At 45.6% G+C, this 17,174-nt stretch overlaps 2 protein-coding genes and 2 non-coding genes across 4 annotated transcripts; all 4 read left to right on the top strand.

Moving 5' to 3' along the window:
• The first annotated feature begins 4,236 nt into the window (after positions 1–4,236).
• On the top strand, positions 4,237–5,280 carry LOC109941610 (basic salivary proline-rich protein 1-like). The gene has a single exon (XM_020542739.3). The coding sequence runs from the start codon at positions 4,317–4,319 to the stop codon at positions 5,214–5,216; it is 900 nt and encodes a 299-aa protein (XP_020398328.1). The 5' UTR covers positions 4,237–4,316; the 3' UTR covers positions 5,217–5,280.
• Positions 5,281–5,457: 177 nt separating this feature from the next.
• TRNAR-UCG (transfer RNA arginine (anticodon UCG)) lies at positions 5,458–5,531 on the top strand. Its single transcript has one exon. It is a non-coding gene; the product is annotated as a tRNA-Arg (tRNA).
• Positions 5,532–13,423: 7,892 nt separating this feature from the next.
• On the top strand, positions 13,424–14,471 carry LOC109941611 (basic salivary proline-rich protein 1-like). The gene has a single exon (XM_020542741.3). It carries the CDS (start codon positions 13,501–13,503, stop codon positions 14,398–14,400), a length of 900 nt encoding a protein of 299 aa, XP_020398330.1. The 5' UTR covers positions 13,424–13,500; the 3' UTR covers positions 14,401–14,471.
• A 170-nt stretch (positions 14,472–14,641) lies between these two features.
• Positions 14,642–14,715, top strand: TRNAR-UCG (transfer RNA arginine (anticodon UCG)). The gene has a single exon. It is a non-coding gene; the product is annotated as a tRNA-Arg (tRNA).
• Positions 14,716–17,174: the final 2,459 nt, after the last annotated feature.

The following is a 17,174-nucleotide window of genomic DNA, read 5'->3' as shown; positions in this document are numbered from 1 at the left end:
CAGGCTAGCTTGAAGATGTCCCCATTTCAGGCGCTATATGGAAGGAGTTGTAGAACTCCATTGCAAAGCCTGGAGAGAAGCAAGTATTCAGGCCAGACATTCTGCTTGAAGCTGAAGAGAACATCAAGATGGTTCGAGAGAATCTGAAGATAGCGCAATCAAGGCAGCGAAGCTATGTAGACACAAGAAGAAGAGATCTAAGTTTTGAGGTTGGAGATTTCGTCTATCTGAAAGTGTCGCTGATCAGAGGAATCAGAAGGTTCGGAGTCAAAGGCAAGCTAGCACCCCGCTACATTGGTCCTTATCAGATTCTCGCAAGGCGTGGAGAAGTGGCCTATCAACTCAGTTTGCCAGAAGGCTTGTCTGCAGTGCATGATGTCTTCCATGTGTCTCAGTTGAAGAAGTGTCTGCGAGTGCCAGAAGAGCAGTTGCCAGTGGAAGGTCTTGAAGTCCAGGAGGACTTGACCTACATTGAGAAGCCAATGCAAATCCTTGAGACTATAGACAGAGTCACCCGAAGGAAGACCATCAGAATGTGCAAAGTCAGATGGAATCATCACTCTGAGGAAGAAGCAACCTGGGAGCGTGAAGATGATCTGATGGCTAAGTACCCTGAGCTCTTTGCTAGCCAACCTTGAATCTCGAGGGCGAGATTCTTTTAAGGGGGATAGGTTTGTAACGCCCTGAATTTGGGGGTAGAATTTTTTCTTCTTTTCTCTCACCAAATTCGGGTGTTACTCTCTTTTCTCTTCCTGTTTCGCTCCTTCTTCCCATTTTCAAACCAGTATAGTGACAGATGTCCGTGTCATGTATAAACCAAAACCTAAATGTCATAGGTGTTGCATCATGCCGAAGCGCATTTCTTTGTCTGATGTCGCGTGTTCGTCTCGTTCTGTTTTGGATTTCGGTTCACAATTGGATTTCATTTAATGGTCGTGCGTGTCGTGGGTTTCGATCCATGATGTGACCCAGCCTAGCCCAACCCAGCCTGGCCCGGCCCAGCCTGCACGCCCCTGGCGCCCCTGCCCTCCCCCTGCGCGCCCCCCTCCCCCAGATCCGTTTGGCTCATTTGATTCTTCCCGCGCAGCAACCTCTCTCTCTCTCTCTCTCTCTCATCTCTCCCTCTCTCCTCCCGTGGTGCCCTAGGTTTTGGAGACGGTGATCGCCGGAGTTGGATCCCCGGAGGTGAGTTTTTCCCCTCCCCTTCCCTTCTCCTCTCTCTCCCTCTCCCTCCCCTTCTCTTCCCTGCGCGCGCCCTCCCTCTCTCCCCTGCGCGCGTGCCCCTGCCCGTGGCGGCGCTCGCCCCTGCTCGCCCTGCGCGCGGCGGCCTGCCCCGGCGACGCTCGCCCCCGCCCCTCCCTCCCCGCGGCGGCGCGGCCCCGCCCCGGCCCCTGCGTGGCGGCGCTCGCCCCTGCCCCTCCACTTCCCCCCCCCGGTGGAGCCCGCCCGCCCCCTGCTCGCTCCCCCGCGGTGGCCCGGCCCCCCGACGCGGTTCCCTCCCCCCCCCCCCCGGCGCGGTCCCCGGCCCCTGCGCGCGGCGTCCAGGCCCTCGGCGTGCCTCGCGTGGCCTCGGCGCGGCCTCGCGCTCCCCCGTTTACCCCTAACGCATTCCCGCGTGCGCAACCCCACGCACACGGTGATTATTCTTGGTTTTTAATTAATTTCAAACTCCGTTAGTTAGCGTGTTGCGTCGCGCGCTTCGCCACGCGACGAATTTGTTTAATTTCAGATTCTATTAATGTGCTGCGTCGCGCGCTTCGTCGCGCGATGATCCATTTTAATTTCAGGTTGTCTAATGTGTGACGTCGCGCGTCCAGCCACGCGATGTTCCACTTTAAACTCAGTTCTGTGGACGTATGCCGTCGTGCATTTCATCACGCGATGCTTAACGTCTCTTTATAATTAATGCAAGTGTCTCATCGTGCGCTCTGTCGCACGACGAGTCGTTGATTTCTTAATTCGATTTAGAGTGTTATGTCGCGCGTCTCGCCGCGCGACAATTCTTTTAATTTATCTTCATCTGCTTACAATGATTAGACATGAAACATGACTTTACTTTATGCTAAACGTAGTGTCCACATTAATGCCCTTCAATTGAGCGAGTGGTTTAATTTATAATAATGTAACGTGATCGTTTCTCGACTGTCTTTTCCTCTTTCTCTCTTAACCATAATTGCGAGCCCGCGTGGAACGTCTGTTTATTTATTGCATCCTATTGTATGGTGTACTGTTCTTTTGTATTAAATGTGTGGATGTATGTATGTTTGCGCTCGTATAGAGAACGATCCGGTTGAGGAGCCCGAAGAACTCGCAGGAGAAGCCCCTGAGCAGCAGTCGGTTGGTGGAGGCAAGTGTCCCTTGACCCATCTCTGTCCTATGCATACTTTAATTCACCTCTCGCATTACACATTTATACCTAAGGACTGACTAGCTTTTGTTATCCATGTCCTTGTTACCTATCTGGGTTGGATTATTATTGCTTAATCTTATGCTATTGCTCAACTCTAATCAATGAACATGATGAGAATTATCAATGATACACTGCTTTCCCCTCTTTTATTATGATGTTATACTTGTGGTCTTCAAGGGGGATCGAGCGGTTTCTCGAGTGCCTCTCCGTAAGGACCTGTTCGTTGGATGACCGCCCGGGAAAACAACGCAACCATGAGGGTGGAATGGGGTGCCCTTAGCTGAATAATTAGAGGATCCGGAGTGTAGTTCGCTTAGCCGTCGTGCCGTCAATGGGGCTCGGTGTATGCGGCTCACTCTGCCAAGCTTGGGTTCGACCCCTTGGGAAGGAGTGCGGTGCATTTAGGAAACCTAACGGTCGGCTACAGCCCCGGGGAATCTTTGTAAAGGCTACGTAGTGATGCCCTGCTGGGCCACCTAGGTAGTGGTCAATGGGGAGTAGCTCTCTCCGGGCATAAAGGGAATCACGGCTTGTGGGTAAAGTGCACAACCTCTGCAGAGTGTTTGAAAACTGATATATCAGCCGTGCTCGCAGTTATGAGCGGCCAAGGGAGGTCCAGTGATTAGTGGTACTTGATCAGAGATGTTCGGTTTGCAGGTGGCAATGAGATTGATGGTTCTTGGTTTTGACTCTGGTAATGGTAAGTGGTACTCTTTCCATTTGGAAAGGAGTACGTTTGGGTTAATAACGTGGATTAATTCTAAAACTTGGCTTTCTCTACTAGTAATAATAATCTGACCAACTAAAAGCAACTGCTTGATTTACCCCCACATAAAGCTAGTCCACTACAGCCAAACAGGATACTTCCGGGAGTTCCAAGACTACGACGAGTTCTAGGCGTGGGTTAGCGGTAACCCCTAGTCGGCTGCCTGTGAAGGCCGCGTTTATCTACGTTTCGTTTTCGCACTTTGATTATTGTAAAAACTATGTGGATGTCTCAGACATATGATGTAATCGACTATTATTCCCCTTTTTAATACTATTTGAGCACTGTGTGATGATGACCATGTTATGTAACTGTTGTGTACGTGAATTGCTGATCCTGGCACGTACATGGTTCACATTCGGTTTGCCTTCTAAAACCGGGTGTGACATTATGCCTCTCCAAGTGGCCCAAACCTGCAGAAAATTGTCTGTCATCTCTCGTGCGACACGCACGAACCATTGAGTTACAGTCAACAACACCGTCCTACACAAAAGCACCGCAGGGGGTAACCCTGGGTGTGCGGTCGGACTCTAAACACCGACAGTAGTCTACAATGCAAAACAATGTTTTACACAATCATATGCACGATCTGTTGACCATAGCCTAAGTATACTAATAACATTAACTTTATAATGCCACTACATTTTTATGTACAAGGATTGTCAAAGCTTGAGAAAGTATTTGTGACAAAAAAACTCAAAAGGACATATACTTGCAACATGTTGAATTATAATGTATTGATAGAGTTATAAAAGTGGTAGTAAATGATTAGTTGAAGTTATGTCTTTAAGATAGTAAAAACTTAATAAGGTAAAAACATTCTAAAATTGGTCTTCTATTTGAACGTACTTTTGAAAAGTTAAGATATAAAAGCAGGCTAAACATATTCAACCGCGCAATAAAACTTTTCCATTTGTGCATATATAGAAATTGATAAATATAAAAACTATAAATACATGCCACACCTCTTTTAGGGCCATAAAAGCATTCCACTGATCGTATTGATTACCATATGCATGCCTTATTTACAAGCTAGGCTTGACTATATATATACACGGGGTCCAACTTCCATCCACCACAACGATCTCCTATGCACAAACATCCACAAAAACAAAAGAAGGGAAAAACCACAAGCTAGCCATGGTTAGCAGCAAGATTAGTATTATCGGAGCCATCACATCTCCAATTGTGGTTATAGTGGCACTGACACTATTGATCACACTTTTGGCACCGACAGTAGATGCACAACCATACTCAACAATGCCACCTAGCATGATCGGAGATTTATTGCCACGGACGAGAGTACCTCCGTCTGGGCCTAGCCATCCTCCACCCATGGCGGCGATGCCACCATCATGGAGAATGCCATCTGCTGGACCTATGAAGCCTCCTTCCATGGCGGCGATGTCACCTGATGTTGTTGGGGATTTGCTACCACGAGGAAGAGTACCACCCTCCGGGCCTAGCCATCCACCACCCTTGGTGGCGATGTCACCTGATGTTGTTGGGGATTTGCTACCACGAGGACCTAGCCATCCGCCACCAAGGGTGGCGATGTCACCTGATGTTGTTGGGGATTTGCTACCACGAGGACCTAGCCATCCGCCACCAAGGGTAGCGATGTCACCTGATGTTGTTGGGGATTTGCTACCACGAGGACCTAGCCATCCGCCACCAAGGGTGGCGATGTCACCTGATGTTGTTGGGGATTTGCTACCACGAGGACCTAGCCATCCGCCACCAAGGGTGGCGATGTCACCTGATGTTGTTGGGGATTTGCTACCACGAGGACCTAGCCATCCGCCACCAAGGGTGGCGATGTCACTTGATGTTGTTGGGGATTTGCTACCACGAGGAAGAGTACCACCCTCAGGACCTAGCCATCCCCCACCCTTGGTGGTGATGTCACCTAGCATTGTTGGGGATTTGCTACCACGAGGACCTAGCCATCCACCACCCTTGGAGGAAATGATCGAGTATAGCAATGATGTCCTCGGTGCGAATGATAAACTTGTTGGTAATGTAAGGATGAATACATAAGGATAATGTGATGTAACTTATAGACAATAACATAAATAAAAAGAATACCCTGTGTTGTTTATTTTCCTTGAGTTCATGGATATGCACACCCACGTTCTATGTGGGATCTAGGCAATATTGTTTTCATGAGCAACAATATTATCTCAAAACAATATATCTGCTAGAAAAGTCCAATCATCTAATGAGTGCCATTTAAATGAGTGCTTATTTATAGCCTGCAAAATATGTTAAATCATCAAATGTCCGCATAGCGCAGTGGATTAGCGCGTCTGACTTCGGATCAGAAGTTCGTGGGTTCGACTCCCACTGTGGTTTGTATGGTTCTAATCACTCTCAATTACAGGAAGAGCCGCTGCAAGGAATGAGGCAGTGAATGCCTGGCTGCTACAATGGTGGTGGTATTGCTCTGTATGAATTGACGATGGAAGCAGCGAATCCTCGCTCTTGGAGTTGTTGCCTGACTGCCGCCGCTGGCGAGGCCAGTTCGTCGATGAAACTCACATCATTTTCATTTTCAACCAGGGGTTCACAAGGACGTTAGATCTCGTACTATGTACAAGGCTGGAGTAAACTCCTGGCGTTTTATCGGAATATTTGTTTTGCGTCGATGCTTATCGGATTTTTTGCGCGATATCTAGGAAGCCCTCACCGACCCCTAAGCCCCAACCTCCTCTTCCTCCTACCGCCGGCGCTTCTGGTTTTATCCACACCACCCAGCCTGTTCCCGGTTCCTCCACGCCCGTCCGAAGCACCCCGAGGTTCCTCGGGCCACCTGCTACGCCCCCGAGCTCCACCAGCCCTCCAACATATGATCCACGCAGCAGAGCAGCCGGACCTCCCGCCGCCGGCATGGACGGGGTCGCACGCTGGTGAACTAGGCGCACAAGAGCCGCTTCGCGTCCAAGGCCTCCATGGTCCGTACATGTTTATAGTCAGGTTATACATTGTACTCTATCTCTCAGGTTCTAATGATTCATTATTCGCTTAATGACCATAATGTTCTGTTGAATTATTTGTTTCCAACTATTCATTCTAGATAGTCAATTTTACATATAATTTTTTTCATATTTCATAATATTTGTGAAGGTACTGTACGCACCATACGGTGATCTTACCACATGCATGGAACTGGCAAAGGTATGCATTTTCGACAAAACTCAGTTTGTTGTGGTTTGTGGTCTTCTGTAACTTCTTTTAGTTCTAACCTGGAACCTGCAATTGTTCATGTTCTACGTAGGTTGCTGATCTGTTAGCGTTCGTACTACCACGCAATTCATTCTATTATGGCGGTTCGAACAGCCCAATTGATGAGTTTGGATTTCAATGCCTATCTGTATTTAGGGCAATGGGCTTACTTACCTAGTATAGCCGTTTTCATCCGTGTAAGTTCTAGTCATGAACATTTCTCATTAAGATATTGTTGTACGATTTCTTGTGATTTACCTGTTTAGCTACCTTGCTAGATAGCGCCTCCTTACTACCTTGCTAGGTAGCGCCTCCTTGCTACTAGTTGCTTTGAGAGCAAAGGGCTGCGACTCGTGGAGAGGAAGTGGTCCGTTTAGAGCATCGTCCACATACCTTGCTTCCTTCACCATCATACGTCCGCTTACGAATTTTCCAAGGATTTCCTCGAGCATCATCTTGGTGTACCTGGGGTTTTCACGAATAAGGTTTAAAAGATGAGGATCAATAACAGTAAATGACCTTAGCATGAGCCGGACGACGTCATGATCCGTCCATCTTGTGCTCCCGTAGCTTCAAATTTTGTTGACAAGGGTCTTGAGCCTGTTGTACGTCTGTGTTGGCTCCTCTCCCCTTATCATAGCGAACCTATCCAGCTCGCCTTCCACCAGTTCCATCTTGGTAATCATGGTGGCATCATTACACTCGTGAGAGATCTTGAGGGTATCCCAGATTTGTTTGGCGTTGTCCAAGCCGCTCACTTTGTTGTATTCATCCCTGCATAGAGATGCTAGCAAAACAGTAGTGGATTGGGCATTTTTATGTATTTGTTCATTGATAAACACATGGTTATCAGTACTATCAAAATGCATTCCATTTTCTACAATTTCCCAAATGCTAAGATGGAGGGAAAATAAGTGACTACGCATTTTATGACTCCAAAATGAGTAATCCTCTCCATCATAGTGTGGGGGTTTTCCAAGCGGAATTGATAGTAAATGAGCATTCGAATTGTAAGGGATGCGAGAATAATCAAAAAAATAGTTTTGGTTAACCGTTTTTTTCGATGAAGAGTCCTCGTCATCGTCATCCCTTGTGGAAGGAGAGGAGGCGTCGCTGTCGTAGTAGATGATCTTCTTAATGCGCCTCTTCTTCTTCCCATCCCTCTTCTTGTGACTCAAGCCTGAGTCAATGGGCTTGTCATCTCTTGGCTCATTGAAGGTCTCATTCTCCTTGTCGTTGATCACCATCCCCTTGCCTTTAGGATCCATCTCTTCGGGCGGTTAGTCCCTTTAAATTAATAGTACGAGTCTGATACCAATTGAGAGCACCTAGAGGGGGGTGAATAGGTGATCCTGCAAATTCAACACTAAAGAGCACAAAACTCGGTTTATAAAATATTAGTTAGATTAAACCAAGTTGCTATAGTGAGAGCTCTTGGGACGAAAACAATAACAGAGAAAAGCGACACAAGAGACACGATGTGTTATCCCGTGGTTCGGCCAAGTATAACACTTGCCTACTTCTACGTTGTGGCGTCCCAATGGACAAGGGTTGCACTCAATCCCTTTCAAGTGATCCAACGATCAACTTGAATACCACAGTTTTCTTCCTTATTGTTGTTTTCGCGTTTGTGATGAATCTCTACAAGTTGGAGCCTCTCACCCTTACAAAGTTGTCCACAAGAAAAGCACAAGAGTAAGGGAGGGAAAGAAACACACACAAGACTAGAATCGCAGCAATCCCACGCACACAAGTCAAGACGTGAGAACACAAACACGACGCAGGGAGTTTACAACTCAAGAAGTGCTCCAATCTCAAATACGATGATCCGATTGCGTGGTTGAAAAGTCTAGGCATCTTAGGATGTTTAGAGAATGCTTGGTGCTGTGCTCCATGCGCCTAGGGGTCCTTTTTATAGCCCCAAGGCAGCTAGGAGTCGTTGGAGATTCATTTGGAAGGCAATTCTTGCCTTCTGTCGGGTGGCACACCGGACAGTTCGGTGCACCACCGGACATGAACAGTCCCTGTCCGGTGCCTGATCTCCTTCCTTTTCTGGTGAAGCCGACCGTTGCGCCCTCAGTCTTCTTGGCGCACCGGATAGTCTGGTGCGACCAAGTGACCGTTGGCTCGGGCCACGTGTCGCCTATTGATCGCGCTGCTGACTGTTGGCCGCGGGCGCCGTTGGCTCACCGGACAGTCCGGTGATTTTTAGCCGAAGCTCCCTTCGCGAATTCCCGAGAGCGAAGAGTTTGTCACCGAGCCAGCCTAGGCACCAGACACTGTCCGCTGCACACCGGACAGTCCGGTGCACCCTAGGCTGTTGCATGTTTGGCCAAACTCATGCCAAACTTCTCCAATCTAATTTCTTTTGATTTGGCAAGATTCCTAGCACTTAGATAAATATGTTAGTATCCAAAAACAATTTACTAAGGCCGGAGACATACCTTGATTCTTTGATTTGCATCTTTCAACCACTTAGCACTTATGAACCAAAGTAATTTGTGTTGGTCGTCTAATCACCAAAACATTTATAGAAATGGCCCAAAGGCACATTTCCCTTTCAGTTATCTTACCAGACAAAGGCAATTAGGAAGGAGCAATACCATAACAACTTTGGGTGTTACAGCTTCGTGCCCCGCTCTGAGGCAAGTTATCTCGTGCCAACTTTTCGAAAGAAATGGTTGGGCTCTTGGATGAAGCAATGGTTTTATGTGAAGAATGATCTGATTGAAAGAAAAGATGTGAGGGGCATTATTCAGCGATCCATATGGTCATGCTTCAGCATTAGAAGGATATCCATTGCAATTGGGAACGAAGTGCAGGAGTGTTTAATGGCTTTCAACACAGTGTGCACTTACATTGGTACCAGAGTTTTGGTACAAGAGCACATTGCTTACAAGGTGTGGCCTCTTGTGAATGATTGGGAGATGTCGAAAGAAATTGTTGTTGGCTCCAGCCAAGGTGGCCTGGTTTATCTAAGATACATCGTCCGATACAGAAGCCAATTTGATGAGCCGAATGACAATTGGCTGGAGGCTGTTGAGGCAACCAGTGATGAGCACAAATGTATGTTTGCTTTAAGAATATAATGCTTTGATGACTAACGGTACTTCCCAAACCTGTAGGAGCCAATGTTATTACAGGGAAATGGACACAAACATGGATAAGCTTCTTGTTCCGATCAACCTTGAAATCAGCCAAGAATAGCTCGTCGAGTTCGACCTACATCCTTTTCCTAACATCTTCTAGCCTCTAATATTCTTCAACCGATAAGTCGTCCGTATTCGGTTTGATGATATTGCTCGGGGGAGTGATTAGAGTTATCTCCTAGACCAGCCATAGGGGGTCGACCTAATAGATCCAATCTGTCTCCCAAGCACAGTTGTCAATAAATGTGTTGTCATCGATCTGTGCGCCAATCGCTAAGAGTTGTTCCGCTTGGAAGGCTCTCTATGATGGCGCAGATAGTCCGCGGCCTAGGGTCAGACGGTCCACGACCTCGACAGCAGGAGCAGGGTACCCTGCTGAGCCAAACGATCCACGCCTGATGGCCGGACAATCCGCGCATGCGCAGGGCGGCGGCGTACGCCAACCACACTTGGATCTCGCCCTTTGGAGGGACCCATTAGGGAGGAGAGATCATATGGTCTGTCTTAGGATCGGCAGGCCACCCAAAAGGCCTCTAGACGATGTAGAATCGTAGAGATGTGAAGATTGAGATGAAGAAGACTACGTTACTCGCTACTCCTAGGCAAGAAAGTAAAGAAATTGATAAATGGATTGATTGGTTCGATTGATGATGCATCAATCGGTCATACCCCTTCAAATATATAAGGGGAGGTCTAGGCCATTTCCTAGATGTTCTCCAACAACTCCCATGACTTTAAAGGGATAAACATGCGCGAATAAAGGAGCTTAACAACATGATCTAATCTTATCAGGGACCGTCCGTGCCTATAGGTGGACCGTCCGCTGGCCAGAGCATCCGGACCTAAAGGTAAGACCGTCTAGCCATGTCTAGTGCCATAAATGGTGCTCAATAGGAGGTAGTACTACGTTTCTTAGCGAAAAAATCAATGGCCACAAATGGATTGTCCTGAATATCACACTCAAGAATCGTTTCTACTCCATCTATACCATATTAGAATTCGTTTTGTGGTTATAGTGAGTTCATACAACATTTGATTTATACGTTTTAGATATATGTCTAGGTTTATCATCATTCATTTGAATATAGACGTAAGAAGAAATAGCTAAAATGAATATTATTTTGGAATGGAGGGAGTATAATAGTACAACATATATAGTACAGACTCAAATATCGCCATTGCTTTTTTTGTCTGCTTTAATTTGCAAGGTACATACATAATCCTGTATGCTATGCCAACATGCTGACATAAATGACATACAAGTAAACATTAAAGCATCTCCGAGAGACACTTTAAAATATAGGGCTTAGGACCATAAAACATCTTCCAACAGTGGTTCTACTTCATAAAAAATCATCAAATAATTATATGGCTCAATCTCTCAGGTCCTAAATATGGTACTCTTTATATTAGATCGTTATCCTCATTTCCTATTAATCTTAAACTAATTATTTCTTAAAAACATGATTTATTTCCTAAATAAATCATTTAAGTGTAGCTGTTGGAGTAAAATTTTGTTTTTGAGGCTCTAAACACTTTAAATACGATCATATTTAAATTTTTAAGACTCTATTTTAAAGTCCTTCTTGCAGATGCTATATGAATGATCGTTTTTTCACATATGTATATTGTTTTGTGACTTCATACAAACACACTTAAGAACAAAATTTCATGATATCCTAACTTAGTTTTCTTTGCTCTCCGCACATATTTATCTTTCCCATATATCCACTTGTACCAATGTTGCTTTTTATAGGGGAGATGGAAACCAAGGAGAAGAGAAGGCGACCTGCTATCACATAATAAAGGAAATAATAGGGGTAAATGAGAAAAAACATTACTTAAGCCACTAACGGTGTGTACCTTTCCATTGCAGCGGGTGTATGATACATTTTTTACCTAATCAATGATTGAAATTGTGAGTTGTGTATAAGGCTTATACCAGAAAAACAGAAGCAACAACTACTGTTATTATGTCCTTTGACAGGCTACGACTCCGCCATGATGAAGTTGCTTCATAACCGAAACAGATAAAACATTAGCAACAAAATGAGGATAATTTGATTTTAAGCTCTACAACTCTAGTATATGTATCTATGAAATTTCAAACATACAACTTTTTTTTGGATTCATCTTATGGTATTTATAACTGATGAAACAATGTCATCCATGTATTGCAGCGGGTGTTGGATAGGGGTACTACTATATATTCTGTTGGAATTGTTTGCGCATGTGTAGTGCAAGCGCAGCTGCCTGCAATTGCAACTCTGTGTGCCAGTGCATTGCTTGAGCATCGTGTCTGAAACTCTAAGCATGCAACATATCAGAACGGGACACAAAAGCAAACATGCAGTAGATGTAGTGCAAAGTTTGGACGTGAATTTTGGTCCTATCACAATGGTAAATGAGTTGGGGTTCTCATTAAGTAAAGACCCTACAAAAAAGAAGAAAAGGGTGCAAGGTCACAAACAACAAGACGACCGTAACGCCTTGGCTAATTTTCAGTGAAAAATGTAAGTACCTCTGCATGGATCAGAAACATACGTCGAACCCAAGTAGCTTAGCGACTCGCTTGGCAATCCAGGGTTCATCACGTCCAACTTGACCTTTGATGTATCCACCTACCAAGCACAAAATCTCTGAATCAGAGGAAGCCCTTGCAGAAACAGCTATATATCCCTAAAATATTGTGCGCTCGTTACAACCAAATTGAGAAACAAAGGGTATGAGTGAAAGAACGAGCTGACCAGATGGTCAAGCTCGGACGTGAACTTCTGCGTCTTGAGCAACTTGGCTTGCTTATTTGAGAAGCTTGTGTCCTGGTCAGTGGACGCCCCCTGCAAAAAACACGACAATTAGAGTGGTCTCTACCAATATTAGATCCGACGAGAACAAATGTGACCAGATGAAGCACAAGCTAGGTAGATCTACCATTTATGCCACGTCGCCCATGGGATGGGAGGAGTGGAGCTCGTGCCGGAGCGGAAGACAAGTGAGCAAGGAGATGAGATCTTGGTCCCTAGGGGCGACGAGGAGGTTCAGAGTTGGCTGGACTCGACGCAACTTTTATCACCTAGTGAGCATCCTTATCTGGAGGCGAGCGCCCTAATCCTCCTTGTCGGTGGCGGTGCAACGGCGGAAGAAGCGGGCAGAGGTTGTTGTGAAATGGATGGGGTTTGTTTCTAGAGAGATAGCTGTGAGAACGCTAATGTGCGAACAAATAGGATAGGGATGGGATATGATCTAAGACCACATGTTGATTTTGAAGAAATACAAGAGGTTCTTTGTAAAAAGATGACGCGGGACGACCGTTGAAACTGGTGCTTTAATATAGTAGAGAACTATGTAAAGGGTGCAGTCTACAATGCAAAACAGTGTTTTACATAGTCATATGCACGATCTGTTGACCATAGCCTAAGTATACTAATAACATTAACTTTATAATGCCACTACATTTTTATGTACAAGGATTGTCAAAGCTTGAGAAAGTATTTGTGACAAAAAACTCAAAAGGACATATAGTTGCAACTGGTTGAATTATAATGTATTGATAGAGTTATAAAAGGGGTAGTAAATGATTAGTTGAAGTTATGTCTTTAAGATAGTAAAAACTTAATAAGGTAAAAACATTCTAAAATTGGTCTTCTATTTGAACGTACTTTTGAAAAGTTAAGATATAAAAGCAGGCTAAACATATTCAACCGCGCAATAAAACTTTTCCATTTGTGCATATATAGAAATTGATAAATACAAAAACTATAAATACATGCCACACCTCTTTTAGGGCCATAAAAGCATTCCACCGATCGTATTGATTACCATATGCATGCCTTATTTACAAGCTAGGCTTGACTATATATATACACGGGGTCCAACTTCCATCCACCACAACGATCTCCTATGCACAAACATCCACAAAAACAAAAGAAGGGAAAAACCACAAGCTAGCCATGGTTAGCAGCAAGATTAGTATTGTCGGAGCCATCACATCTCCAATTGTGGTTGTGGTGGCACTTACACTATTGATCACACTTTTGGCACCGACAGTAGATGCACAACCATACTCAACAATGCCACCTAGCATGATTGGAGATTTATTGCCACGGACGAGAGTACCTCCGTCCGGGCCTAGCCATCCTCCACCCATCGTGGCGATGCAACCATCATGGAGAATGCCATCTGCTGGACCTATGAAGCCTCCTTCCATGGCGGCGATGTCACCTGATGTTGTTGGGGATTTGCTACCACGAGGAAGAGTACCACCCTCCGGGCCTAGCCATCCACCAACCTTGGTGGCGATGTCACCTGATGTTGTTGGGGATTTGCTACCACGAGGACCTAGCCATCCGCCACCAAGGGTGGCGATGTCACCTGATGTTGTTGGGGATTTGCTACCACGAGGACCTAGCCATCCGCCACCAAGGGTAGCGATGTCACCTGATGTTGTTGGGGATTTGCTACCACGAGGACCTAGCCATCCGCCACCAAGGGTGGCGATGTCACCTGATGTTGTTGGGGATTTGCTACCACGAGGACCTAGCCATCCGCCACCAAGGGTGGCGATGTCACGTGATGTTGTTTGGGATTTGCTACCACAAGGACCTAGCCATCCGCCACCAAGGGTGGCGATGTCACCTGATGTTGTTGGGGATTTGCTACCACGAGGAAGAGTACCACCCTCAGGACCTAGCCATCCCCCACCCTTGGTGGCGATGTCACCTAGCATTGTTGGGGATTTGCTACCACGAGGACCTAGCCATCCACCACCCTTGGAGGAAATGATCGAGTATAGCAATGATGTCCTCGGTGCAAATGATAAACTTGTTGGTAATGTAAGGATGAATACATAAGGATAATGTGATGTAACTTATAGACAATAACATAAATAAAAAGAATATCCTATGTTGTTTATTTTCCTTGAGTTCATGGATATGCACACCCACGTTCTATGTGGGATCTAGGGAATATTGTTTTCATGAGCAACAATATTATCTCAAAACAATATATCTGCTAGAAAAGTCCAATCATCTAATGAGTGCCATTTAAATGAGTGCTTATTTATAGCCTTCAAGATATGTTGAATCATCAAATGATCGCATAACGCAGTGGATAAGCGTGTCTGACTTCGGATCAGAAGGTCGTGGGTTCGACTCCCACTGTGGTTTGGATGGTTCTAATCACTCTCAATTACAGGAAGAGCCTTTGCAAGGAACGAGGCAGTGAATGTCGGGCTGCCACAATGGTGGTGGTATTGCTCTGTATGAATTGACGATGGAGGCAGCGAATCCTCGCTGTTGGAGTTGTTGTCTGACCGCCGCTGCTGGCGAGGCCAGTTCGTCGATGAAATTCACAGCATTTTCATTTTCAACCAGGGGTTCAAAAGGACGTAAGATCTTGTACTATGTACAAGGCTGGAGTAAACTCCTGGCATTTTATCGGATTTTTTGTGCGATATCTAGGAAGCCCTCACCGACCCCAAGCCCCAACCTCCTCTTCCTCCCACCGCCGGCGCTTCCGGTTTTATCCACTCCACCCAGCCCGTTCCTGGTTCCTCCGTGCCCGTCCGAAGCACCCCAAGGTTCCTCGGGCCGTCGGCTACGCCCCCGAGCTCCACCAGCCCTCCAACATACGATCCACGCAGCAGAGCAGCCGGACCTCCCGCCGCTATCGCCGCCAGCATGGACGGGGTCGCACGCTCGTGAACAAGGCGCACAAGAGCCGCTTCGTGTCCAAGGCCTCCGTGGTCCGTACATGTTTATAGTCAGGTTATACATTGTACTCTATCTCTCAGGTTCTAATGATTCATTATTCGCTTAATGACCATAATGTTCTGTTGAATTATTTGTTTCCAACTATTCATTCTAGATAGTCAATTTTACATATAATTTTTTTCATATTTCATAATATTTGTGAAGGTACTGCACGCACCATACGCTGATCTTACCACATGCATGGAACTGGCAAAGGTATGCATTTTCGACCAAACTCAGTTTGTTGTGGTTTGTGGTCTTCTGTAACTTCTTTTAGTTCTAACCTGGAACCTGCAATTGTGTAAGTTCCAGTCATGAGCATTTCTCATTAAGATATTGTTGTACGATTTATGGTGATTTACCTGTTTAGCTACCTTGCTAGGTAGCGCCTCCATACTACCTTGCTAGGTAGCGCCTCCTTGCTGCTGGTTGCTTTGAGAGCAAAGGGTTGCGACTCGTGGAGAGGAAGTGGTCCGTTTAGAGCATCGTCCACATACCTTGCTTCCTTCACCATCAAATGTCCGCTTATGAATTTTCAGAGGATTTCCTCGGGCATCATCTTGGTGTACCTGGGGTTTTCACGAATAAGGTTTAAAAGATGAGGATCAACAACAGTAAATGACCTTAGCATGAGTCGGACGACGTCATGATCCGTCCATCTTGTGCTCCCGTAGCTTCAAATTTTGTTGACAAGGGTCTTGAGCCTGTTGTACGTCTGTGTTGGCTCCTCTCCCCTTATCATAGCGAACCTATCCAGCTCACCTTCCACTAGTTCCATCTTGGTAATCATGGTGGCATCATTACACTCGTGAGAGATCTTGAGGGTATCCCAGATTTGTTTGGCATTGTCCAAGCCGCTCACTTTGTTGTATTCATCCCTGCATAGAGATGCTAGCAAAACAGTAGTGGATTGGGCATTTTTATGTATTTGTTCATTGATAAACACAGGGTTATCAGTACTATCAAAATGCATTCCATTTTCTACAATTTCCCAAATGCTAAGATGGAGGGAAAATAAGTGACTACGCATTTTATGACTCCAAAATGAGTAATCCTCTCCATCAAAGTGTGGGGGTTTTCTAAGCGGAATTGATAGTAAATGGGCATTCGAATTATAAGGGATGAGGGAATAATCAAAAGAATAGTTTTGGTTAACCGTATTTTTTCGACGAAGAGTCCTCATCGTCGTCATCCCTTTGTGTAGAAGAGGAGCCGTTACTGTCGTAGTAGATGATCTTCTTAATGCGCCTCTTCTTCTTCCCATCCCTCTTCTTGTGACTCAAGTCTGAGTCAATGGGATTGTCATCTCTTGGCTCGTTGAAGATCTCCTTCTCCTTATCGTTGATCACCATCCCCTTGCCTTTAGGATCCATCTCTTCGGGCGGTTAGTCCCTTTAAATTAAGAGTACGACTCTGATACCAATTGAGAGCACCTAGAGGGGGGTGAATAGGTGATCCTGCAAATTCAACACTAAAGAGCACAAAACTCGGTTTATAAAATGTAGTTAGATTAAACCAAGTTGCTATAGTGAGAGCTCTTGGGACGAAAACAATCACAGAGAAAAGCGACACAAGAGACACAACGTGTTATCCCGTGGTTCGGCGAAGTATAACACTTGTCTACTTCCACGTTGTGGCGTCCCAATGGACGAGGGTTGCACTCAACCCCTTTCAAGTGATCCAACGATCAACTTGAATACCACGGTTTTCTTCCTTATTGTTGTTTTCGCGTTTGTGAGGAATCTCCACAAGTTGGAGCCTCTCACCCTTACAAAGTTGTCCACAAGAAAAGCACAAGAGTAAGGGAGGGAAAGAAACACTCACAAGACTAGAATCGCAGCAATCCTATGCACACAAGTCAAGATGTGAGAACA

The sequence above is a fragment of the Zea mays genome, chromosome 8 (genome assembly GCF_902167145.1).
Source record: "Zea mays cultivar B73 chromosome 8, Zm-B73-REFERENCE-NAM-5.0, whole genome shotgun sequence".
NCBI lineage: Eukaryota > Viridiplantae > Streptophyta > Magnoliopsida > Poales > Poaceae > Zea > Zea mays.
The sequence above is the reverse complement of the archived record's forward strand: the minus strand, read 5'-3'. Positions and strand labels throughout refer to the sequence as shown.